The following is an 18,831-nucleotide window of genomic DNA, read 5'->3' on the forward strand; positions in this document are numbered from 1 at the left end:
TGATAGAATATCCTTGTTTGTTCAATTGTAGATACATATTTCAAATCCTAATATAATATATAATCAATTGAACATGTTATATTTAAATTTTTCCTTGCTTTATATAATAATAAATTTCAGATATTTTTTTTAACCTTTGTAACTTTCGTCTTGACAAGCCAAACTTTTCAAGCCTAAACTTCAAGTGAAAAATGTTGGAAGTGTTGAATTTTTCAAACTTAATATGTGAATATCTTAAGTTGTTTCAAAGTTGTTAAATTTGCTAAAATTTTAATACATATGGCTATTATTTAAGGGATTATCCCAAAATTGGCCATTTTTGCACTTTTCCCCGTTTATTGCAGCTAGATGGGCTTTAAATTCAGAAAAACAGTAAAGGTATCAGGCCCAAAAAGGATCCAATCATTATATCTTGAAGTTGAATGTGATAATTTGGTATATATAATAAAATTCCTTTGAGATATGATAAAGACGAAATGTATATTATTTACGATAACAATAATAATATATCTAATGAACTGTGATAAGTTGAGTCTGAGGAGAGTAGAGTGAGTGTATGCAGACCTTATTCTTTCCTCGTGGAGGTAAAGAAACTGATTCTGAAGGATCCTCGATTGAAGTGTAATTAAAAACAAAGTAGTTATGAAAAGAAAGAACGACAATAAATAAAACATGACAACTAATAAGGAAAGCAGTACAAAGCATTAAAAAGGGGGGAAGACAAATATACCCTTGAATTATCGTAAATGGTAAGCAGATACCCTTCGTCATACTTTTGGCACATTGGTGCCCTTATCATCGAAAAACTAGATTATATATGTCTTTCACTACGACGGAAGACTAAATAGGGACACGCGGCACAATCGTATCCGTCAAACCAACAATTAATAAATGTCGGTCGGTGGATAAGTTATGACACGTGTATGTCCGTTAGTATAAAAGGTATATACGCTTTAAATTTTGAACGGCATGAGCACCAATGTCTCAAAAGTATGACAGAGGAATTTGCATACCATTTACAATAGTTCGGAGGTATATTTATCCTGTAACAACAACAAATAAAATAGTGCGGTAACAAAACACAATAAACAATAAAAATCCAAAGAAAATACTACATGAATAAAGCTAATACTATTACCACCCAACCTAATTCACAAAACGTAATATTTTTGAAAATTTAAATGACCAAATTTTAATAGAAAATGATTGAATGACAATTATAGTCACCCTATCCAAATAGATAAAAGAAAATAAAATCTTATCATACTCTATTTTTCTAATATGATAAGAATTATAAAAAACCTCAACAAAAGAAAAATTTTCAACACAAAAAAATCAAAGAAAATGGAGAAACATATGCATATTATGAGTTACATATATTTTTTCTTCACCTTTGCTTGAAGATGAGGTGACTTCAGGGGAAAAAAACTTAGTCGCATCAGATATTTACATCAAATCAATGCAAAATGCAATTATTACGTGATTTAATAAAGTAAAATAAACTATAAATTAAAACACATAACATGTATTGGCTTGATGTAAACACTCGATACGAATAAATGAAAGTGTAAAAGACATAACATCACTATCAAATCAATTTGAGAGAGAATTGAAATTTTGTTCTTATTTGGTTACTTTATTATGTATATATGATACAATATCTCATATATAGATCTCTCCAAATATATTCATGAGGAGTCACAATAAGGTGGCCACCATATTAATGATATATGTTTTTTTTTAAAAAAATTGATAAAGATTTAATTTTTGCCTTTTATCTCCTTTTCTTAAAATAATTTTTTAGTAAATAATTCTCTAGTAAGATTTTGTTGTAATTACTTATAGACCTTTAGACTATACAAATCTGAAAACCTTTTTGAGCAAACTGAAATATTATAAGAAAATCTTAATTTATGATTTTTAATTTTTGTAATTTTTTTTTTTGTAAATATTAGATTACCACCTTTATATAGTGTTTTGTCGTTAAAGTTATGTGAAAAAAATATTAGAATCAAATTTAATATTGTCCAAAAGAGTAATTTCTTAAAAAAAATATTTTTGTAAAATTTTTAAAAATTATAGGAGAAAAATTAAATAGTGACTAGAAAGGGTTTAAAATTGGCACCATCACACCTTTGCTATCAAGAATATCATTTCACTTTAATAATTATCTTTAGACACATAAAAATTGATGTTTTTGTATGATATGATGTTGCATGTTCGACGTAATTGAACTAGTAGAAGAATCGAAGAAAGAAGTGAAACTTTGCATAAAATAAAGATCGCTCGGGGTGAGTAGAAATACATTATTTTTTATATCCTAATTGACATTAATATGTGTCCATTATCTTTAATTTAAGTTTTAACTCCCTACCAAAATTGATTGATGCATGCAAATTTCTAACACCAACCCCCACACCACTTATCCTTCAATTTACTACTAGTTTTAGATCATTTGGAACACTAGTTCCAAATGAAAATTGGTGAAATATAGATTTTATTAATCTCTTTCAGGTGTTTAAGCGTATAGTAATTAAAGATTTAAAATACTACAATGTTTCTTAATTTGAATATTTTTCATTCATTTTAAAGGTTTAGAAGATCTCATTACTTTAAGAATATTGTTGTTGAGGATCGAAAGTATTATAATAGTTTGTCGCTTCTATTGTGAAAATTGGAATATTTCATTGAAGAATGACCGAGACCATAAAATCCTTTCACACCGGCACATGTGGCAGAATATATAAGGAAGTTTACACACCCTGAAAAAATTCATCTTGACTCCCTGACTTGCTAGATTAATCGCTTGTCTTATTTATCATTTTCTTAGCAGGTGGTTTATGTCTGGTCCTTTTGAATCGTCTGACCTGAGCTGATGATGCTTCATAACGGCTTGTCTGGAGTCCAACGACTCTCTAAGGCTTTGATGTACTAATACCTGCCACCAAAACATTGTGAAAGATTCAGTGAACGTCTTGAAACTTAGTAACACAAGACAATTCATTGAATGATACTCTATTTAGTTAATCATAGATATTTTTGTGATTATAGTGAAATTATTCCCTTTTTTCTATGAAATCCAAAATTGAGTTTGCAACTCCAAAGTAGATAAATAGATTCTCTAACATCTAATACATCCAAGTGAGTGTTTACTTTACTTTATATTACAAATAAAATGCAAATAATTTCAAGAAAAATGTCCACTTTTGCATTTTTGGACAAATAAATCCCCCCCAAAAACATCAAGACTTAAAAAGTGTGGGCCATCCAATACTTTCCAAAATCTACCCAACTTAAAGTTGTAGCCAATTGATGGAAAATTAAATATACATAATATATCATAAGAAAAAAACAAAATAGGGAACAATATTTTACATTAAAGATTTGTTATGTTGTTGAATGTGAAAGCCTTGAAAGATTTTTATTTTTTTTTCATTGATATAAAAAGCATCTTTTTAAAAATAGTCCAAAGTCCCTATTTATAATTTTATATTATATCACAAGAATCCCAAGTTTTAAAAGTATTAACTCAAATGGGCCCATACTCCCATGACCCAAAAGCTATTTTGGGCCTATTCTATCTGTCGGCAATGGGGCCCACTTTCCATTGCAGTTAACAAAAAATAATTTTTAATTGTGTAAAATAACAATAATTACACAATTGAAGCATATTTAAGATAAAAAAAATAAAATAAATTGTATATATTACCAAAGTAAGAACTTTCAATATTTTATTTTTTCGGGTTATCATATCAGACTTACAATAAAAGTTAAATATATCGGTATCAAAAGACTCTTCATTCAATTTTTTTTTTTCAAATTCATTGGATCGTGTTTTTGAATTTCTCCCACTATCACTTCACCCCAAACAATTTTATTAAAAAAAATGAATTTTGTTAATGACTGAAATTTTATTAGATGTTTATATAACTTGATAGTGTAAAAAACCATACAAGTAAAGTCATGAAGTGATTACGATGTAAAGTCATGAAGCGATTATGATTAAAATTCTATGACAAACATAATTAATAATCTAAATTTGAAAAAAAATATAATTTTTTTATACAGATTAATACACTTATCACATGAAAAATTATATATTTCAAGTTGATAAATATATTTTTAACCTTGAAGGGTTAGTGATTATTATAACAATAATTAGAATGGCTAATCGATTTCATAGAATTTCACTTGTAAAAATCGAAACGATTTAATTACTATTTTAAACAAAAGGTAAAATGTGACTATTTTTGTGAAATTTATTTCAACGGCCGACAAAACAGTGAAAAAATAAATTGTCCAAGATCTGGTCTAAGAAAGTGGCTATTGTGATGCAAAGTACAATTCTACATATATATTAGGTAGAAAACTTACGTAAATATACTAAAATAAAAATATATTTATCGATTATAGTAATAATATTTTTTTTATTTGATTATTTTTAATTCATTTATAATACAAGTTTAATATATATTATAAAGATCAATTTATTATTCACATATAATACAAATTTGAATGATGAATAATATATTTATCACGCATTTTAATACACTTATAATACAATACAAACATGATATATTTCAAAAAACAATCATAATTCATATATATTGGATACATGATTCACTTTTAATACATATTACGAATTTAACAAAGCATTGCTATAAATAGTAATAAACAAAAAGTATCGCTAAAATCAGTAATTATTTTTTAAAATATATTAATTTATGTAATTTTTCCTATTAGGTACTAACACATATATATAGTTTTAAAAAATGTCAACTTTTTCTACTTAGCAATTCAAAAATTCAACAACAAAATTAGTATGGTGCTATAGAGCGGGGTCAAAGGAGAGTGACGTTTACGCAGATTATTTGTTATCTAAGAGTGTCAAATAGGGTATTTAAGCTAAATTTAGAAAAATCGAAATAAAGTAAGTTAATGAAGACAAGTTATTGACACACTTAGATATTACTACTTTGAGTTAAAGTGAATTGAGCAAAAAATCGAATTATAATCATACTCATCGATTTTTACTAAGTTTTAAGTGCAATTTATTTTATAATTTATTTGTGTATCTTATAAAACTCACTATATCAAATAAAATATCTTTTAAAATATTTAGACTGAATTAATTTGAATTGTATGTCGACTTGATTCTTGTTTACGATATATCTTTACAAATTTATAAGAATCTTTAGGCTTATAAAAATGTAAATAAAATAAAATAAAAATATGGAGGTGACATGCTTGGAGATTTATTGCTCATAAGTTGGTAGGTTTTTAACATTTATTGCCAACAATATATCACCATACATTTAATCTCACTGTCTTTTTTTTTTTTTGGAAAATAATATTTTATCAATTCATTTAAAGAAGTCAATAAAATTTGAAGTCATTTACTAAAGATTTTGAACTAGAATTGTAATTAAAAATCGAAACAAAAATTAATTTCTCTAGCTAATGATGTATTATACATTTTCATACTACGTAAGTACATAATTTCTACAAAAATAATAATTTATAAATGTAATAATAGAAGCGCGATTTGATAATATGATGATTTAATTATTATTAGCGGATAATTTCAAGCAAATCGATTAGGGATCAATATCTTCGCTTGAAATAAAACAAAAATTTGCTTGCATTAAAATTCTAATTATTTACTTTATAACTTTTTTTTTAATGTCAAATGTCAAGTGAAAATCCTTTAATATTTTAATTATTTACTTTATAATTTTGTTCATGTCATTTATTCAGGTGATAAAGTGAATCCGCTCTTCTTAAAAAATGAAAAATTTAATAAATTTGAAGTTTTCGTTGAGTAGCAAATAATTTAAAATAATAGTTCGTAAATAATTTATGTGATATTTTCTATTATTAATATTTCTTATGTCAAGTTTCCACCACTAGTCAATATGAATTATGAGGTTTTTAATTTACTCCTCCCACCAATTATTATTATTTATCATTATTAAATTATATTGTCATAATAAATTAATTTTTAAATCCTAAATTAAAATAAAAACAAATTATTCTCCAACAATGGATCCCTAAAGTTTCTAACTTTACAGCTTTCTTGGATGTGAATTGGACAATTTTTTCTGACATATATATATATATATATATGCAATTTTATTTATTTTTTAGTATAGAAAAGGCTTTCTTTTGTGATGAATTGTTGACATCAAGTCTTACATTTTGTCAAATGGTATAAAAAATAATATATTTTAAATATATATAAATAGTTGAATCCACTTAATATTAATCTTTTTTTTTATAAATTTTTTTTGTATATCTTAATATAATTTTTATCCCATCATTCATGATTTTAATAAAATTTAGCAAAATTAATAAAATTATTAATCTCTATTTAAAGCTTGTGTTTGACTATAGAATAATTCTTACAATTTAATAATTATCATCAAGAAGCACTATCTTTAATATTATATATGGTTCACTTTCACAAATTGTCCATCAAATAATGAAATTCATTGTATCTGAATTAAATAAATAATTAATATGTGACCAAATAAAATTGAAAAAAAATTCACCAATGAGCACTCACTAGGGATATATACCACATGACAAAGGCATTATCAAAGCTTATGATAGAGTGATAATTATATAGATTAATTTATCGAAAGATTAATGTGTAGTAAATCTTTTAAAAATAATATATTTTAAAAAAAATCGATTTGAGTGTAATAATAAAAATAAAATAAAAGTTTTAAGTTTTATAGTTTTGAATTGTAGAAAATGCGATTTACTAGGTCCTTAATAAATTATTTAGACAAATTAAGTGAATGTTTAAACATAAATACAAGATTTGAACCAAAGTTACTAGCCAATAAAAAAAGTTGTAGCTCGACCTTATGTAGTAGCAGTTCTGGAGAATCCAAGCAACATATATAAGCGATACTTTATTCTCATATTTAATCATGAGGTTTCGATTGAGTTCGTGTCACCTTTGATCGGATATATTTAACCTTTCAAAATAGACTTCTCAACCGAAATTTAAATCAATCAAACTCTAAAACGGATCGCGCACACGAAATAAAATACAAAAGAACACATATGAAAGGTTCCATTGCTATCTATCATAGACATGATCACTATTCACCATTTACATCACCATGGCTAAAATCAGATTTTGGACCCACAATTAGTCCTTCAGTTTTAGTACACTGACATTCATAATATAGTAAAAAAATAAAATAAAGGTAAAATTAATCTTTACTGAAATAGAAAAAAGAAATAAAATAAAATAAAATAAAAGAAACACTATTTTTTTTACTAATTTATATTTGCTTTAAAGGCAAGAGTGCTTCATTCATATACCAATATTGCCTTTTGTTGATGTTGCTTTCATTTAGGGTTAAGACATAAATCATTGAACCTCTAGAGCCAATGCATTATATTATTTATATAGGTCACAAATTCAAGTCTCGGAGAAATAATAAAATTATTTTTATATTATTTATAGGTTATAGATTTAAATCGTAAAAATAATTATTAATATTAACATTAAAATGAACTGTCTAAATAATACTTTTTAAACACATTCTTTTATTGTACCAGACATTATATTTTATTTACGCCAAAAAAAATTTCTTTGTCCTATTGCTATTCTTGAAATATATTTTTTTTAAAAAAAAAATTTACACAAAACAATAGAGAAAGGGGCACATTTAATGGAAATGATTCTAATTCATCTACCTCTCAATTTTTTCCTTCTCATATCTTATCTTGTCTTCTTATTTTTTTTCCTCATTCAAAGTCGATTAAATTTAAATTTATGTCTGAAAATTTTGTATTAGGAATAAAAAAGCGATTTCATCCCTATTCTGTTAAAAATATATTCTTATAATGATGAAATTAAATTTTTTAATAATGATATTCATAAATAATATTAAGATATCACGCGTGTTATTTGAACGTTGCAACTTATAATAGAAATTTTTGAAACTACCTTTATAACTAAATTAGCTAGAAGTTGCCTTTTCTTTTCTTATAAAATAAATACAATAATTATTTATATACATAAGAATATTCATTTTTATTACTATAAATATGAAAAATATAATTTTCAGAAAAAAGGAATTCAACTGAATTCCTTGAAATCATGTAGCTTTGCCACTGACTTTGACACTAACTTAACTCACATGTTCAAAAATTATTATACAAATCTTACTTTATACAAAAAGAGAAAATATCTTACTGTAAAACCAGGAAAAAACAAATAAAATAAAATAAAATAAAATAAAATAATGAAGTAAGTCTTACTACATGTAAAGCTGATGTGGGGTTAATAAATAATAAGTAACCTTTTATATTTGAAAATAAAATTATAAAAGAATTACTTATGTTGAAGTTTTAGTTTTTTATGATTAAACAGTAAAAATACATCAATAATTTTATTTAATGATGAATATACGATATATTATTAAGAATATCTCGTTAGCTAGGGGATATTTAGTGACAAATTATCAACGTACGTCATATATAATTTCTTATTCAGTTAAGCTCATACGAATAAAAAAAAAAAAAAAAATACTATAAAGACGAATTAGTGATGGATCATCAAAAATCCCGTTAGCTAATTCTTAACGATGAATTTTATAGCTAATTCCTTTTTTAATATAGTAAAATATATAATATACATATTGATCGAATATCAGGTAAGAAATAAAAAAAAAATACTATAATAAAAATGAATTATAGCATGATTTCTTCACTACTATATTCCTTTTCATATATGTTACTTTAGTCATACGTACATCGAAAACAACCGCTCTAACTTCATACAATAGAAGAATAAGACTGCACACACGCTACCATCCACATTGACGAATTAGCGATAGATCATCAATAATCCTATTTCCGACGACTTCCAATTCTTACTACATTTAGTCATTCGTCAGATATCAAACACCGAATAAAAAATATATTTTTTAAAAAAAAATCTACATAATATAAATTTATAATATTATGTCATGTTGGGGTCCACACTCATCTTGTTATTTATATCAAAATGTATTACCATGCTTTCTTCCCTTCTTCCATATACACCACCTTCCTTTCAACACTTTTCCATTCATATTTTTATTTTCTTTCTTCATTTCCAAAAAAAAATTTTAAAAAAATGTCAACAATTTTTTTCCTTCCTATTTTTCTTTGTTTTATTTTTCTCCATTCAACTAATGCTAATTATTGGCCAATTTCACCTGGATATTATCCAAGTACAAAATTTAAATCCATGAGTTTTTATCAAGGATTTAAGAATCTCTGGGGTCCTAATCACCAGAGTGTAGATAACAATGGCATTAATATTTGGCTTGATAGAAATTCAGGTTTAATTTTCTTTAATTATTCTTGATTAGTAGTTTTACTACTTAATTTAATTTATTTTTTAAAAAAATATATATTTTTAATGATTATTTTGTATAGGCAGTGGATTCAAGTCGGTTAAACCGTTTCGATCCGGGTATTTTGGGGCTTCTATTAAACTCCAACCCGGTTATACGGCCGGAGTCATCACCGCTTTCTACGTAAGAATTATTTTTTCAGACTCGTTAAAAATATTATCGTATTTATATCTAAAAATATATTATCGTCGATAAAAATGGGTTATTGAGTGATCGATATATGTTGAGATTGTAGATATATTTGTTGTATATTTTACTAGTATCACATTCGCTAACTTTTTTTTTTTGAGAATCTGATACACATGTCGATATTTTTGAAAAGCTGAACAATGTAGATTGGAGCGAGAGTGTAAATAATATTTTTTTTTGTGTATTTTTCGTTTTAATTTATATGAAAGTCTGTTGTTTGGATTCTTCAAAGCCGTACTAAAAATGTATGTTTTTTTGACACAAATTGATACTTTTGAAGAACCGAACAACATAGATTGACGATATAAATATTTGTATTAACGTATTTCTATTTTCAACGGCTCTTTGATCAGGATAATATTACCTAAGTTCCTTTAACTTTAAATGAATGACGGAGAATGCATGTGCTACAGTTGATTGGACACAAAATTAAAGAAAAAAAAAGAATTTATAATCTAAAATAACTTTTACGACTATAAATTATTTCCGTGAGGATAAAATAAGAATTTTATAAGTTAATTATTTTTTTAAAATTACAGTCTAATAGATTGAAAAGAAAAGTGTAGATTAAGAAAAAAAATTTATTATTATTATTATTTTAATACGTTTGATTTTTAATTAGTTTGTATATTTAATTGATTAATTTCATTAAACTTTTTTTTTTAATTATTATTTGAAAGCTTTCAAATAATGAAGCACATCCAGGGTTCCATGATGAAGTGGACATAGAATTTCTTGGAACAACATTTGGAAAACCATATACATTACAAACAAATGTATATATTAGAGGAAGTGGTGATGGAAAAATTATAGGAAGAGAAATGAAATTTCATTTGTGGTTTGATCCCACAAAAAATTTTCATCACTATGCTATTTTGTGGAGTCCGAGAGAAATCATGTAAGTACTAACGTAACAATATCGTTATTATTATCAATCTGATAAATCTATCGAGATTTAATTTCATATAAAGTACTTTTATTTATTTTACTTCATTTAAGTAAGGAAATATTCTACCGACAAAAATCATTTGACACTAAAGTATATATGGTTGTCCTCCAATGAATTTAATCATGGTTTCCACCAAATAAATTTAAGGACATAATGTTATATTTTGATGCTTCATTTTATTAATTATTTATCATAAAGGGGACCATGTTATATTTTGATACTTCAAAAAATTTAAGGACATATGTTATATTTTGATACTTCAAAAAATTTCGAAAATCAATGGGTGCTTGAGCATCCGCGTCTGGCTTACTGGGTCCGCCCCTAATGTTAAGAGAATAATTCATGTTGTAGTCCTTTTCCCAATAGTAGTTTGAAATTCCACCATTTTTCACAAAAATAGATTTTCATATTCATTAGGTTCACGCGCCTTAAAAAAAAGGATAATTTTGTAGTAATGATAAAATTATTTTAATATGATCTATATGTTATAGATTCAAATGCTTTTGTTATAACGTAATGTCTATTTTGCATCTTCTTGAGATGTGATGTGTATTATATTATTCAGTATAAACGTAGAATGTTTTATGTATTTGAAAAACTAATTTGATCGGTTTCGTAATTTAGATTTTTGGTGGATGATGTACCAATAAGGAGGTATGCAAGGAGAAGTGATGCAACATTTCCATTGAGGCCAATGTGGTTATATGGATCCATATGGGATGCATCTTCATGGGCTACTGAGAATGGAAAATACAAAGCTGATTATAACTACCAACCATTCTATGGAAAATTCACGAATTTCAAGGCGAGTGGTTGCACCGCCTACTCGTCTCGATGGTGTCGACCTGTGTCTGCCTCGCCCTATAGATCCGGTGGCCTTAGCAGGCAACAACGTCAGGCCATGAATTGGGTTCGAAGTCACTATATGGTGTATGATTATTGCAGGGACTTTAAAAGAGATCACTCCCTTACACCAGAATGTTGGCGCAAGTGAAACAATTTTCTTATTTGTATCTTATATTCATCGGATGAACATAACTAAGCGATTTGTTGAAGCTGTGGGATGTATCGATGGTACACGTGTCAATCTTTTATAGGATGAATTTCCTATTTTGTGTGAACTACTTTTTTTTTCTTTTTTGTTATTGGGTATGGGGTTTGGGGTGTGGGGTGTGGGGTCTTGTGATAGGTTCCACTTGTCAATATCAATTGTAAGAGTAGTTGAGTGTCCAAGCTTATAGATTCCAAATAAAAAATCAATAATACATAAAAAAAAATAAATGAAAATGGTGTCTTTTTTATTTATGAAATTTTGTGCAAACATTTATTTAATATTTTTATCATCCAAATGATTTAATAAAAGAGGGTCATGGACAATTTAGGACTATGCATGGATGGTGGGGTATGAAATGTGTGTATTCATTTTGTTAGTATTTATTTATTTTTCTAATAAATAAGAAATTTTTTTTTGTCTCTATCTATTTTTTTTTAATTAATTCTTGTTATGTCTAGTCCCTTTTATGGACCTCACATCTCAAGAATATATTTTGTTTATGTTAATCTTCAAAGGGACATGATCTTCCAATCTTAATCGAAAAGTTTTGAGTTTGAATTCTGAATATTTATTTATTTTTTTAATAAGAAATCATTCTTTTTTTTATTGAGTTTTAAACAGATTTGCAATTAATAATTCGTTAACATATATATTAGCTGTAATATGAAAAAAAATTAATTTATTAAATTATTTATCGAACAATGAAAAGAGTTTACTCGGCCCCAATATAGATATCAAACATTTAGCTTTTGGTTTCACATATGCAAAAATAATAAATTAAAGGAGAGGACTATTAAAGTTCAAAATGTTTAAAAGTAGAGTGCATAGTTACTAGGGGACTAAATAAGTGGGGGTAAAACAGAAAAGTTGTGAAAATGGGGGACCAAATCTCAACTTTGTTCAATCCCTAAGGATCACTTTTAAAATTATATTTTCTTATATATAATTATTTTATTAGCCAAGGTAAATTAACATATAATAAATAGCCGATCGATCGATGTTGAGTCGGCCGCTAGGGCACTATTTGTCTCGAGAGTGATTCAACTATCAAGCTACTCTGTGGGGCTAAGGGACCAAGCAGATAACGTACGCAATAACTTAATTTTATCAGTGACAACTATATTATATTGATTATGATTTTAATTGAATCGCTAATATAATACAAAATTTGATTTTTAGTCTCTATAATCACTTTTAGTGAAGTGATCTAAAGAACATTTAAAAGGAGAACATATTGTGAAGAAATCAATAAAATGACATTTAAATGGGAGCATAATTGTGAAGGCAATAAAGTACATGTACATATTCATATTCACTTAGCTTTATATAATAATAAGTCAATTTATTTTTGTTTCCTTATTCGTTATTATTTATATTATGGTCTCGATTAATTCAGTTCGCTTCGTGTAAAACTAATTAAAGAAGAAATGCTCAGTATTACTTTATTTTTTTTCATTTTCAAGATTCAAAATTAAAATCTCTAATTAAAAATGAATAAATCTTATTCATCTCGCTCACTGCAATAATATATTATTAACACACGCACGCATTGTTAGTCATGTGAAAAAAGAGTATATATATCATGATTAGTTTTGATTTTCAACATATTCATGTGATTTTACTATTTTCCATCCACTTTTTCTCATAATTCAAAAGCATATATTCTTGATTTTTCCAAAAGAAAAATAATAATAATCTAGCTAGATTTTTTGCCAGAAGCATATGAACAATGATTGATTAAATAAAGGTATCTTAGAAAAAAAAAGGAGAATTTTTTATTAGATTAAGCAATTCTGCAAATAAAATTTCATCTAACTAAGTGAAATTAAGATAATTTGAAGTAGAAGAATAAATAAATAAACTATAATTACAATGATAAATATCTACTTAATAAAATATTATAATTAAGAAAAAAAAACACAAAGTTATTACTGATACTTGATTTGTTTATTTCCTATTTAAAAGTTTCAGAATATACATTTTTCTTAAGAAAAAGATATATATATATTATTAATCAAAGACATGAATAAAGATTTTCAACAAAATTATTCATCATCTTTTAAAATTTTCATATTAATTAAAAACAAATTATAATTTAAAACTTTTAGTAATTATATTTTAAAATATACTTAATTATATATATGTATGATTTTTTCATAATATATATAAGAAGTGTTTTGGATTTATTTTTTTAACATATTATGTGATTTTACTATTTTTCACACATCTTTTCTCATAATTCAAAAGCATATATTATGATTATTTCCCCCCCCAAAAGAATCTACTTAGACTTTACCTTACACCAAATGACTAATGATTTGATTAAATAAAAGAATCTTAGAAAAAAGTGGAAGATTTTAACTATTATTAAGTATCTTTTAATAATGCATTCTAATAATTAGTGCAAAAAGTTATTGGAAAGTGCCATTAAATTACATTATGGCACTAATTTTCTTGTATCTCCTATTTTTTTTTCTCCTTTACTTTAATTTTCCACTTTTGCATGAATCTACACTTTATTTGTATAGTGGTATATGCATTCTATGTCCATTATTATTATATTTTAAAATAAAGTTTAAATAAAATATTAATTAATATAAAATAATATTGGTTATATATTTTTTAGAAGTTATATGATGAAATTGGTGGTGGTACTATCTAGTCGTGGACGATGATGATTGACAGTGATTCTTATTGATTAATGACATTAGTTGCAGATAGTAGCTGTCAGTGGTGATTGTTTCTAACAGTGATTGTTAATGGTTTAATACTGATGATTTATAGTGATCGATGATAGTGCTAACTAATTACGTTAGAGGTGGCTGATAATATGATTGACGTTATATAGTGATGGTTATTAATGATGGTGATATTCGATGATAATATGTGGCTATTAGGTCATGATTGTTAGGTGGTGATAATTATAAGCGGCAACTATTGGTGATAATGACTGTGGCGATTACTATAATTTGATTCTAAAGAGTATAAATAGCGATTTGTTAGACAAGAATAAATGTGTTGGAAAATAGAAATTTCGAATTTCGATCCTTATTATATTATATTAATAATCAAATAGATTATTCCAATTATATATTATAATTATTTGAGGGACCAAAGACAAATTAAACGAAATTATTTCAGTAGAAAATCAAACAAAATTAAAAGAGACATACCAAATTAACCCAGCAAGGATTAATTTGACTTATTATATCTAAAGCCCTTTTATATATTTTCTATGGACAATATTTTTTAAGACCCCATATGTTAATTATTTAAAAACCAAGCACGTTTCATATGATAATTAATTGAACACAACATGAAATTACAATTGAACTTTTTTCATTCTTAACTAAAAATTTAAGTTTAAATACTGAATATAAAAATAATCTTAGTAGAAAATTCTTCTTTTAATGAACATTACGCTGAGTGAATTCGAATGAGGCCCTAATACAAGTATCATGACATCAAGTTAGAAATAAAAAGTTACTTAGAGCCAATCAAGAAACCACGATTATTGTAGATGAAAAAAAATCTTAACGGTTTCAAATTCAAGTTTTTTATATGTAAATAATTTTAGTAGGAAATATTTACTTTTTGAATAGACATTTAACTTATACGTCACAATTTAAGTTAGTCAAGAATCCCTTGCAAGTATTGGATATCGGATCAGAAAAAAGAAAATTTATCTCAAAAGAAAAAACTAACAATATTCAAGTAAATATAGTAAAAAAGAAATTGAACTAATTATAATAACACGGTTAGATGAAAAATGGTGTTTTCACCACCCAATATATTATTGAGAAAATTATATGTTTCTTTTGAGTAATCTAAAAATGAAATCAAAATTTAGAAATGCTTTTAATTTTGTCCATATTATCAATAATTTAAATGTTTGGGAATTATTCAAACAAATGGGGTAGGTTGTTTTGGTGGGAAGCTTTTTAATTAATTCAAAACATTAATTTAAAATAAATTATTGAAAAGATAGAATGTTTCAAAATATATAAGATAGCGTTATTACATAGAGAAGTCAATATCACAAAAAATAACATTTAATATTATTAATTCAGATTTTTCCATATTATATCATCTTGTGAATATATTTATTTTATTTCAAATTTAGGATTAATAGCATTTTGCTATCTTATTTATTTATAAAATTTAATTTTAACCTTCGTATTATTATTAATTTAATCAATCGAAGGAAATAGTAGCTTCATGCTAATTCCTGTCTCGCACTTGCTTGTGTGAAGGCTTAAATTATTCGTGTATTATATTAAAACTTATATTGTTACTCCATATTTGATAATAAGAATAATTTGAACGTAGCATATTTCAAAACTTGACAAAATATACACATTAAATAATGAAGATTAAATATGCTTTATCGAATATCAAAAGGCGTGCGAAATAATAAAGAAAGTGATAAAATGATAAAAATTAAATATTTTTTCATTAATAATCGAAAGTCTCATGTTTAAACTTTTGATAGAGAGTTTGTTGGAAATTGTTTTATCGCTTCAATATAATTTTTTTTAATAAATTATAAAATTTAAATAATATTATTATAATATCAAATATCGAATAAAAAACGAAAAGAGAGACTAAATTAATATTCACACTATTATCATGATATGATGTTTCAAGAAAAAGAAGAGATGTGTAGGCCACTTATAAAAAAGTAAAATAATAATAATATGTAATGTTATCACATTTCATTTTAATATCTTAATTATAAAAAATAAATTATAATGCTAATATTTTGGATTATTTCACACGTATAACATGGACAACCACATAAAAAAAAATAAAAATTCTGAACTCAAATTTTTGTCAATCTTTGTTTCTATACTGATTAAAGTTGGGTGATGGGAAATGACTTATAACTTATCATAGAAAACTTTTTTCCAAAAAAATAATAATACAAGGCTGGAGTCTTATCAATATATATATATATGTATATGTATATTTTGTAAGATTAAGACGAGTTCAAATAGAGCGATATTAAGAATTTGTAAAGTAATTTTGAAATAGATTTGGTCACATAAGTCATAAGTATATTCTCTTTTTTAACTCGTTAGAAGCTCATATAGGATAATTCTTTATAAATTGAGTTGTTGCACACGTACCTGATTTTGAGATTATCGTTTAAGTTATAAGAGTCGTGCGTAAGAATTTGTAAGTCTATTAAACTACATATAGTTTGACATATTTTACTATCATATATATTATTATTAACTATATTTTTAAATACTACATATCTTACCACTAGTTAAGATTTTTTTGACTATATATTGAGGAAGATATACTTAGATACACATTATTTTGCTATCAGAAATACTAAATAAGGAGAGAGACAAGCAAAATGGAGAGGGAGGCGAGCGGGATTCGTTATGCATCCATATTATATGTGAATCACACCAGATACATTATCTTGCGTGATTTACATGTATCTTGGATACCAGATATATAAGAGAGCGTGAGCGAGACGGAAGAGAGAGAAGGGAGGTGAGCGAGATTTGTTATGTATCCTAGATACATGCGAATCCACTTGAATATAATGTATCTTGAATAAATCATATTTAATTGCAATATCATATATTTCAAGATACATGTATCTGAATATACCAAAACTTAATAAAATACGTAATATTGCATACTAGAGTTTATCTAGATAATCAACTCCTAAACTAATGGCCAATGAAATTTATATAAGTTGCCCAAACTTCAAATATTGCAGTTTCTAAAGTTTTACATGATTAAAGTTCAACCATAATATGCCTAAAACGTAACCATTTTGCGCAGACTTGTGTCATAAACGTTTGAAAATTAATTACATGTAATGCCTATATTTATTAATGTTTTTCTAATTTAGTGTTCCTTATCTATTTTGGAGTGTATTAATTTGAATTCACGTTGAAAAGTTTTACTTTATTCCCTTAAAAAACGATTTTATGTTAATTTTTAATTAAGAATGAAAAAATACTCTATCACTCAAACTGGATATTTGGTGGTTACCCCATACCTATATGGATAGTCTATGAATTATGATGAAGTGAGACCCTATGAGTTTACAACACAACTTTTGATGAAAAGATAAAATATTGCCTTGAGTGAGTACCTCTAAAATTTGATACTATTACATAATAAGTTAATAACAAAATTTATCATTCTTTATATTTTTGGCCAATAATGTGTGGTGGAGTTGAAAGAATTATCCATGTAGGGAAAAGCTGAATATAAGCTTATATAATTGTGTTTTGAAATGATAGGTCTACTATCCCTTCTTTTTAGGGTATTATTATCGTCATGGACGAATCCAAAGTTTTTATTTTTACGTGTTTAGGAGAATTCAATAATTTTTGTTCATAACTTATATTAAAAATTCATGAAATATCTTATTATAAACTCAATTATTATCTTGAAATTATTATACAATCATAAATTACAATTCTTATATTTTACCTCTAGGTATTGGCCACAATCCAATATCATGTATAATGGATGTGCTATTCATTGCTACCCACTTTTTATATTCTTTTTGAGTCAATAGGTAGTCTTTCCGTGAATGATGGATAAGATGAGGGAAGGGAAGATGAGATGGTTTAGATATGTAATTAAAGAGAAGATGTGCATATATATATCTGTATGAGGAGGTCTGAGAGGCTAGGGATAGTGGGGACGAGGAGAGACAAAGTGAGGTTGAAGAAGTATTGGGGAAAGATCATTAGATAGGATACGACACATCTATAGCTTACGGAAAACATGACGTTCAATGAGAGCTTTCGGGTTGCAAACAAGGGAAGAAGGTTAGTAGGCAGCCGAGTGTTGGTTTTAGTGTTAGGCTGTTAGCCTATTCACATAGTTTCTGACTTGGTGGTAGTCTAGAACACTGTAGACATGTCCTTCGTTGGACCTGTTCCAATTGCCAGCTTCCTTCTTCTTCAACATTTATCACTGTCATTTTCCCTTAATATTATTATTCTGATTATGTTATATATATATATATGTGTGAGAATTTAAATAACAATCCGACCTTAGCTCAGTTGGTAGAGCGGAAGACTGTAGTGGTTGCTGTAATCTTTAGGTCGCTGGTTCGAATCCGGCAGGTCGGATTTTCGGATTTTTTTAATTTTTAAATCTTTTTAGATGACAAACTTTTGAAGAAGGTAAAAACAAATAACACCGTAAATGAACCTCGTACGTACACATTT

At 26.1% G+C, this 18,831-nt stretch overlaps 1 protein-coding gene and 1 non-coding gene across 2 annotated transcripts; both read left to right on the forward strand.

Annotated features, from left to right (window-relative positions):
* The first annotated feature begins 9,012 nt into the window (after nt 1–9,012).
* LOC101259187 (probable xyloglucan endotransglucosylase/hydrolase protein 32) lies at nt 9,013–11,873 on the forward strand. The gene is made up of 4 exons (XM_004246567.5): nt 9,013–9,350; nt 9,448–9,548; nt 10,295–10,512; nt 11,188–11,873. Exons 1-4 carry the CDS (start codon nt 9,032–9,034, stop codon nt 11,555–11,557), a joined length of 1,008 nt encoding a protein of 335 aa, XP_004246615.2. The 5' UTR covers nt 9,013–9,031; the 3' UTR covers nt 11,558–11,873.
* A 6,775-nt stretch (nt 11,874–18,648) lies between these two features.
* TRNAY-GUA (transfer RNA tyrosine (anticodon GUA)) lies at nt 18,649–18,732 on the forward strand. The gene is given in 2 exon segments: nt 18,649–18,685; nt 18,697–18,732. It is a non-coding gene; the product is annotated as a tRNA-Tyr (tRNA).
* The last annotated feature ends 99 nt before the right edge of the window (nt 18,733–18,831 follow it).

The sequence above is a fragment of the Solanum lycopersicum genome, chromosome 9 (assembly GCF_036512215.1).
Source record: "Solanum lycopersicum chromosome 9, SLM_r2.1".
Classification (NCBI taxonomy): Eukaryota; Viridiplantae; Streptophyta; class Magnoliopsida; order Solanales; family Solanaceae; genus Solanum; species Solanum lycopersicum.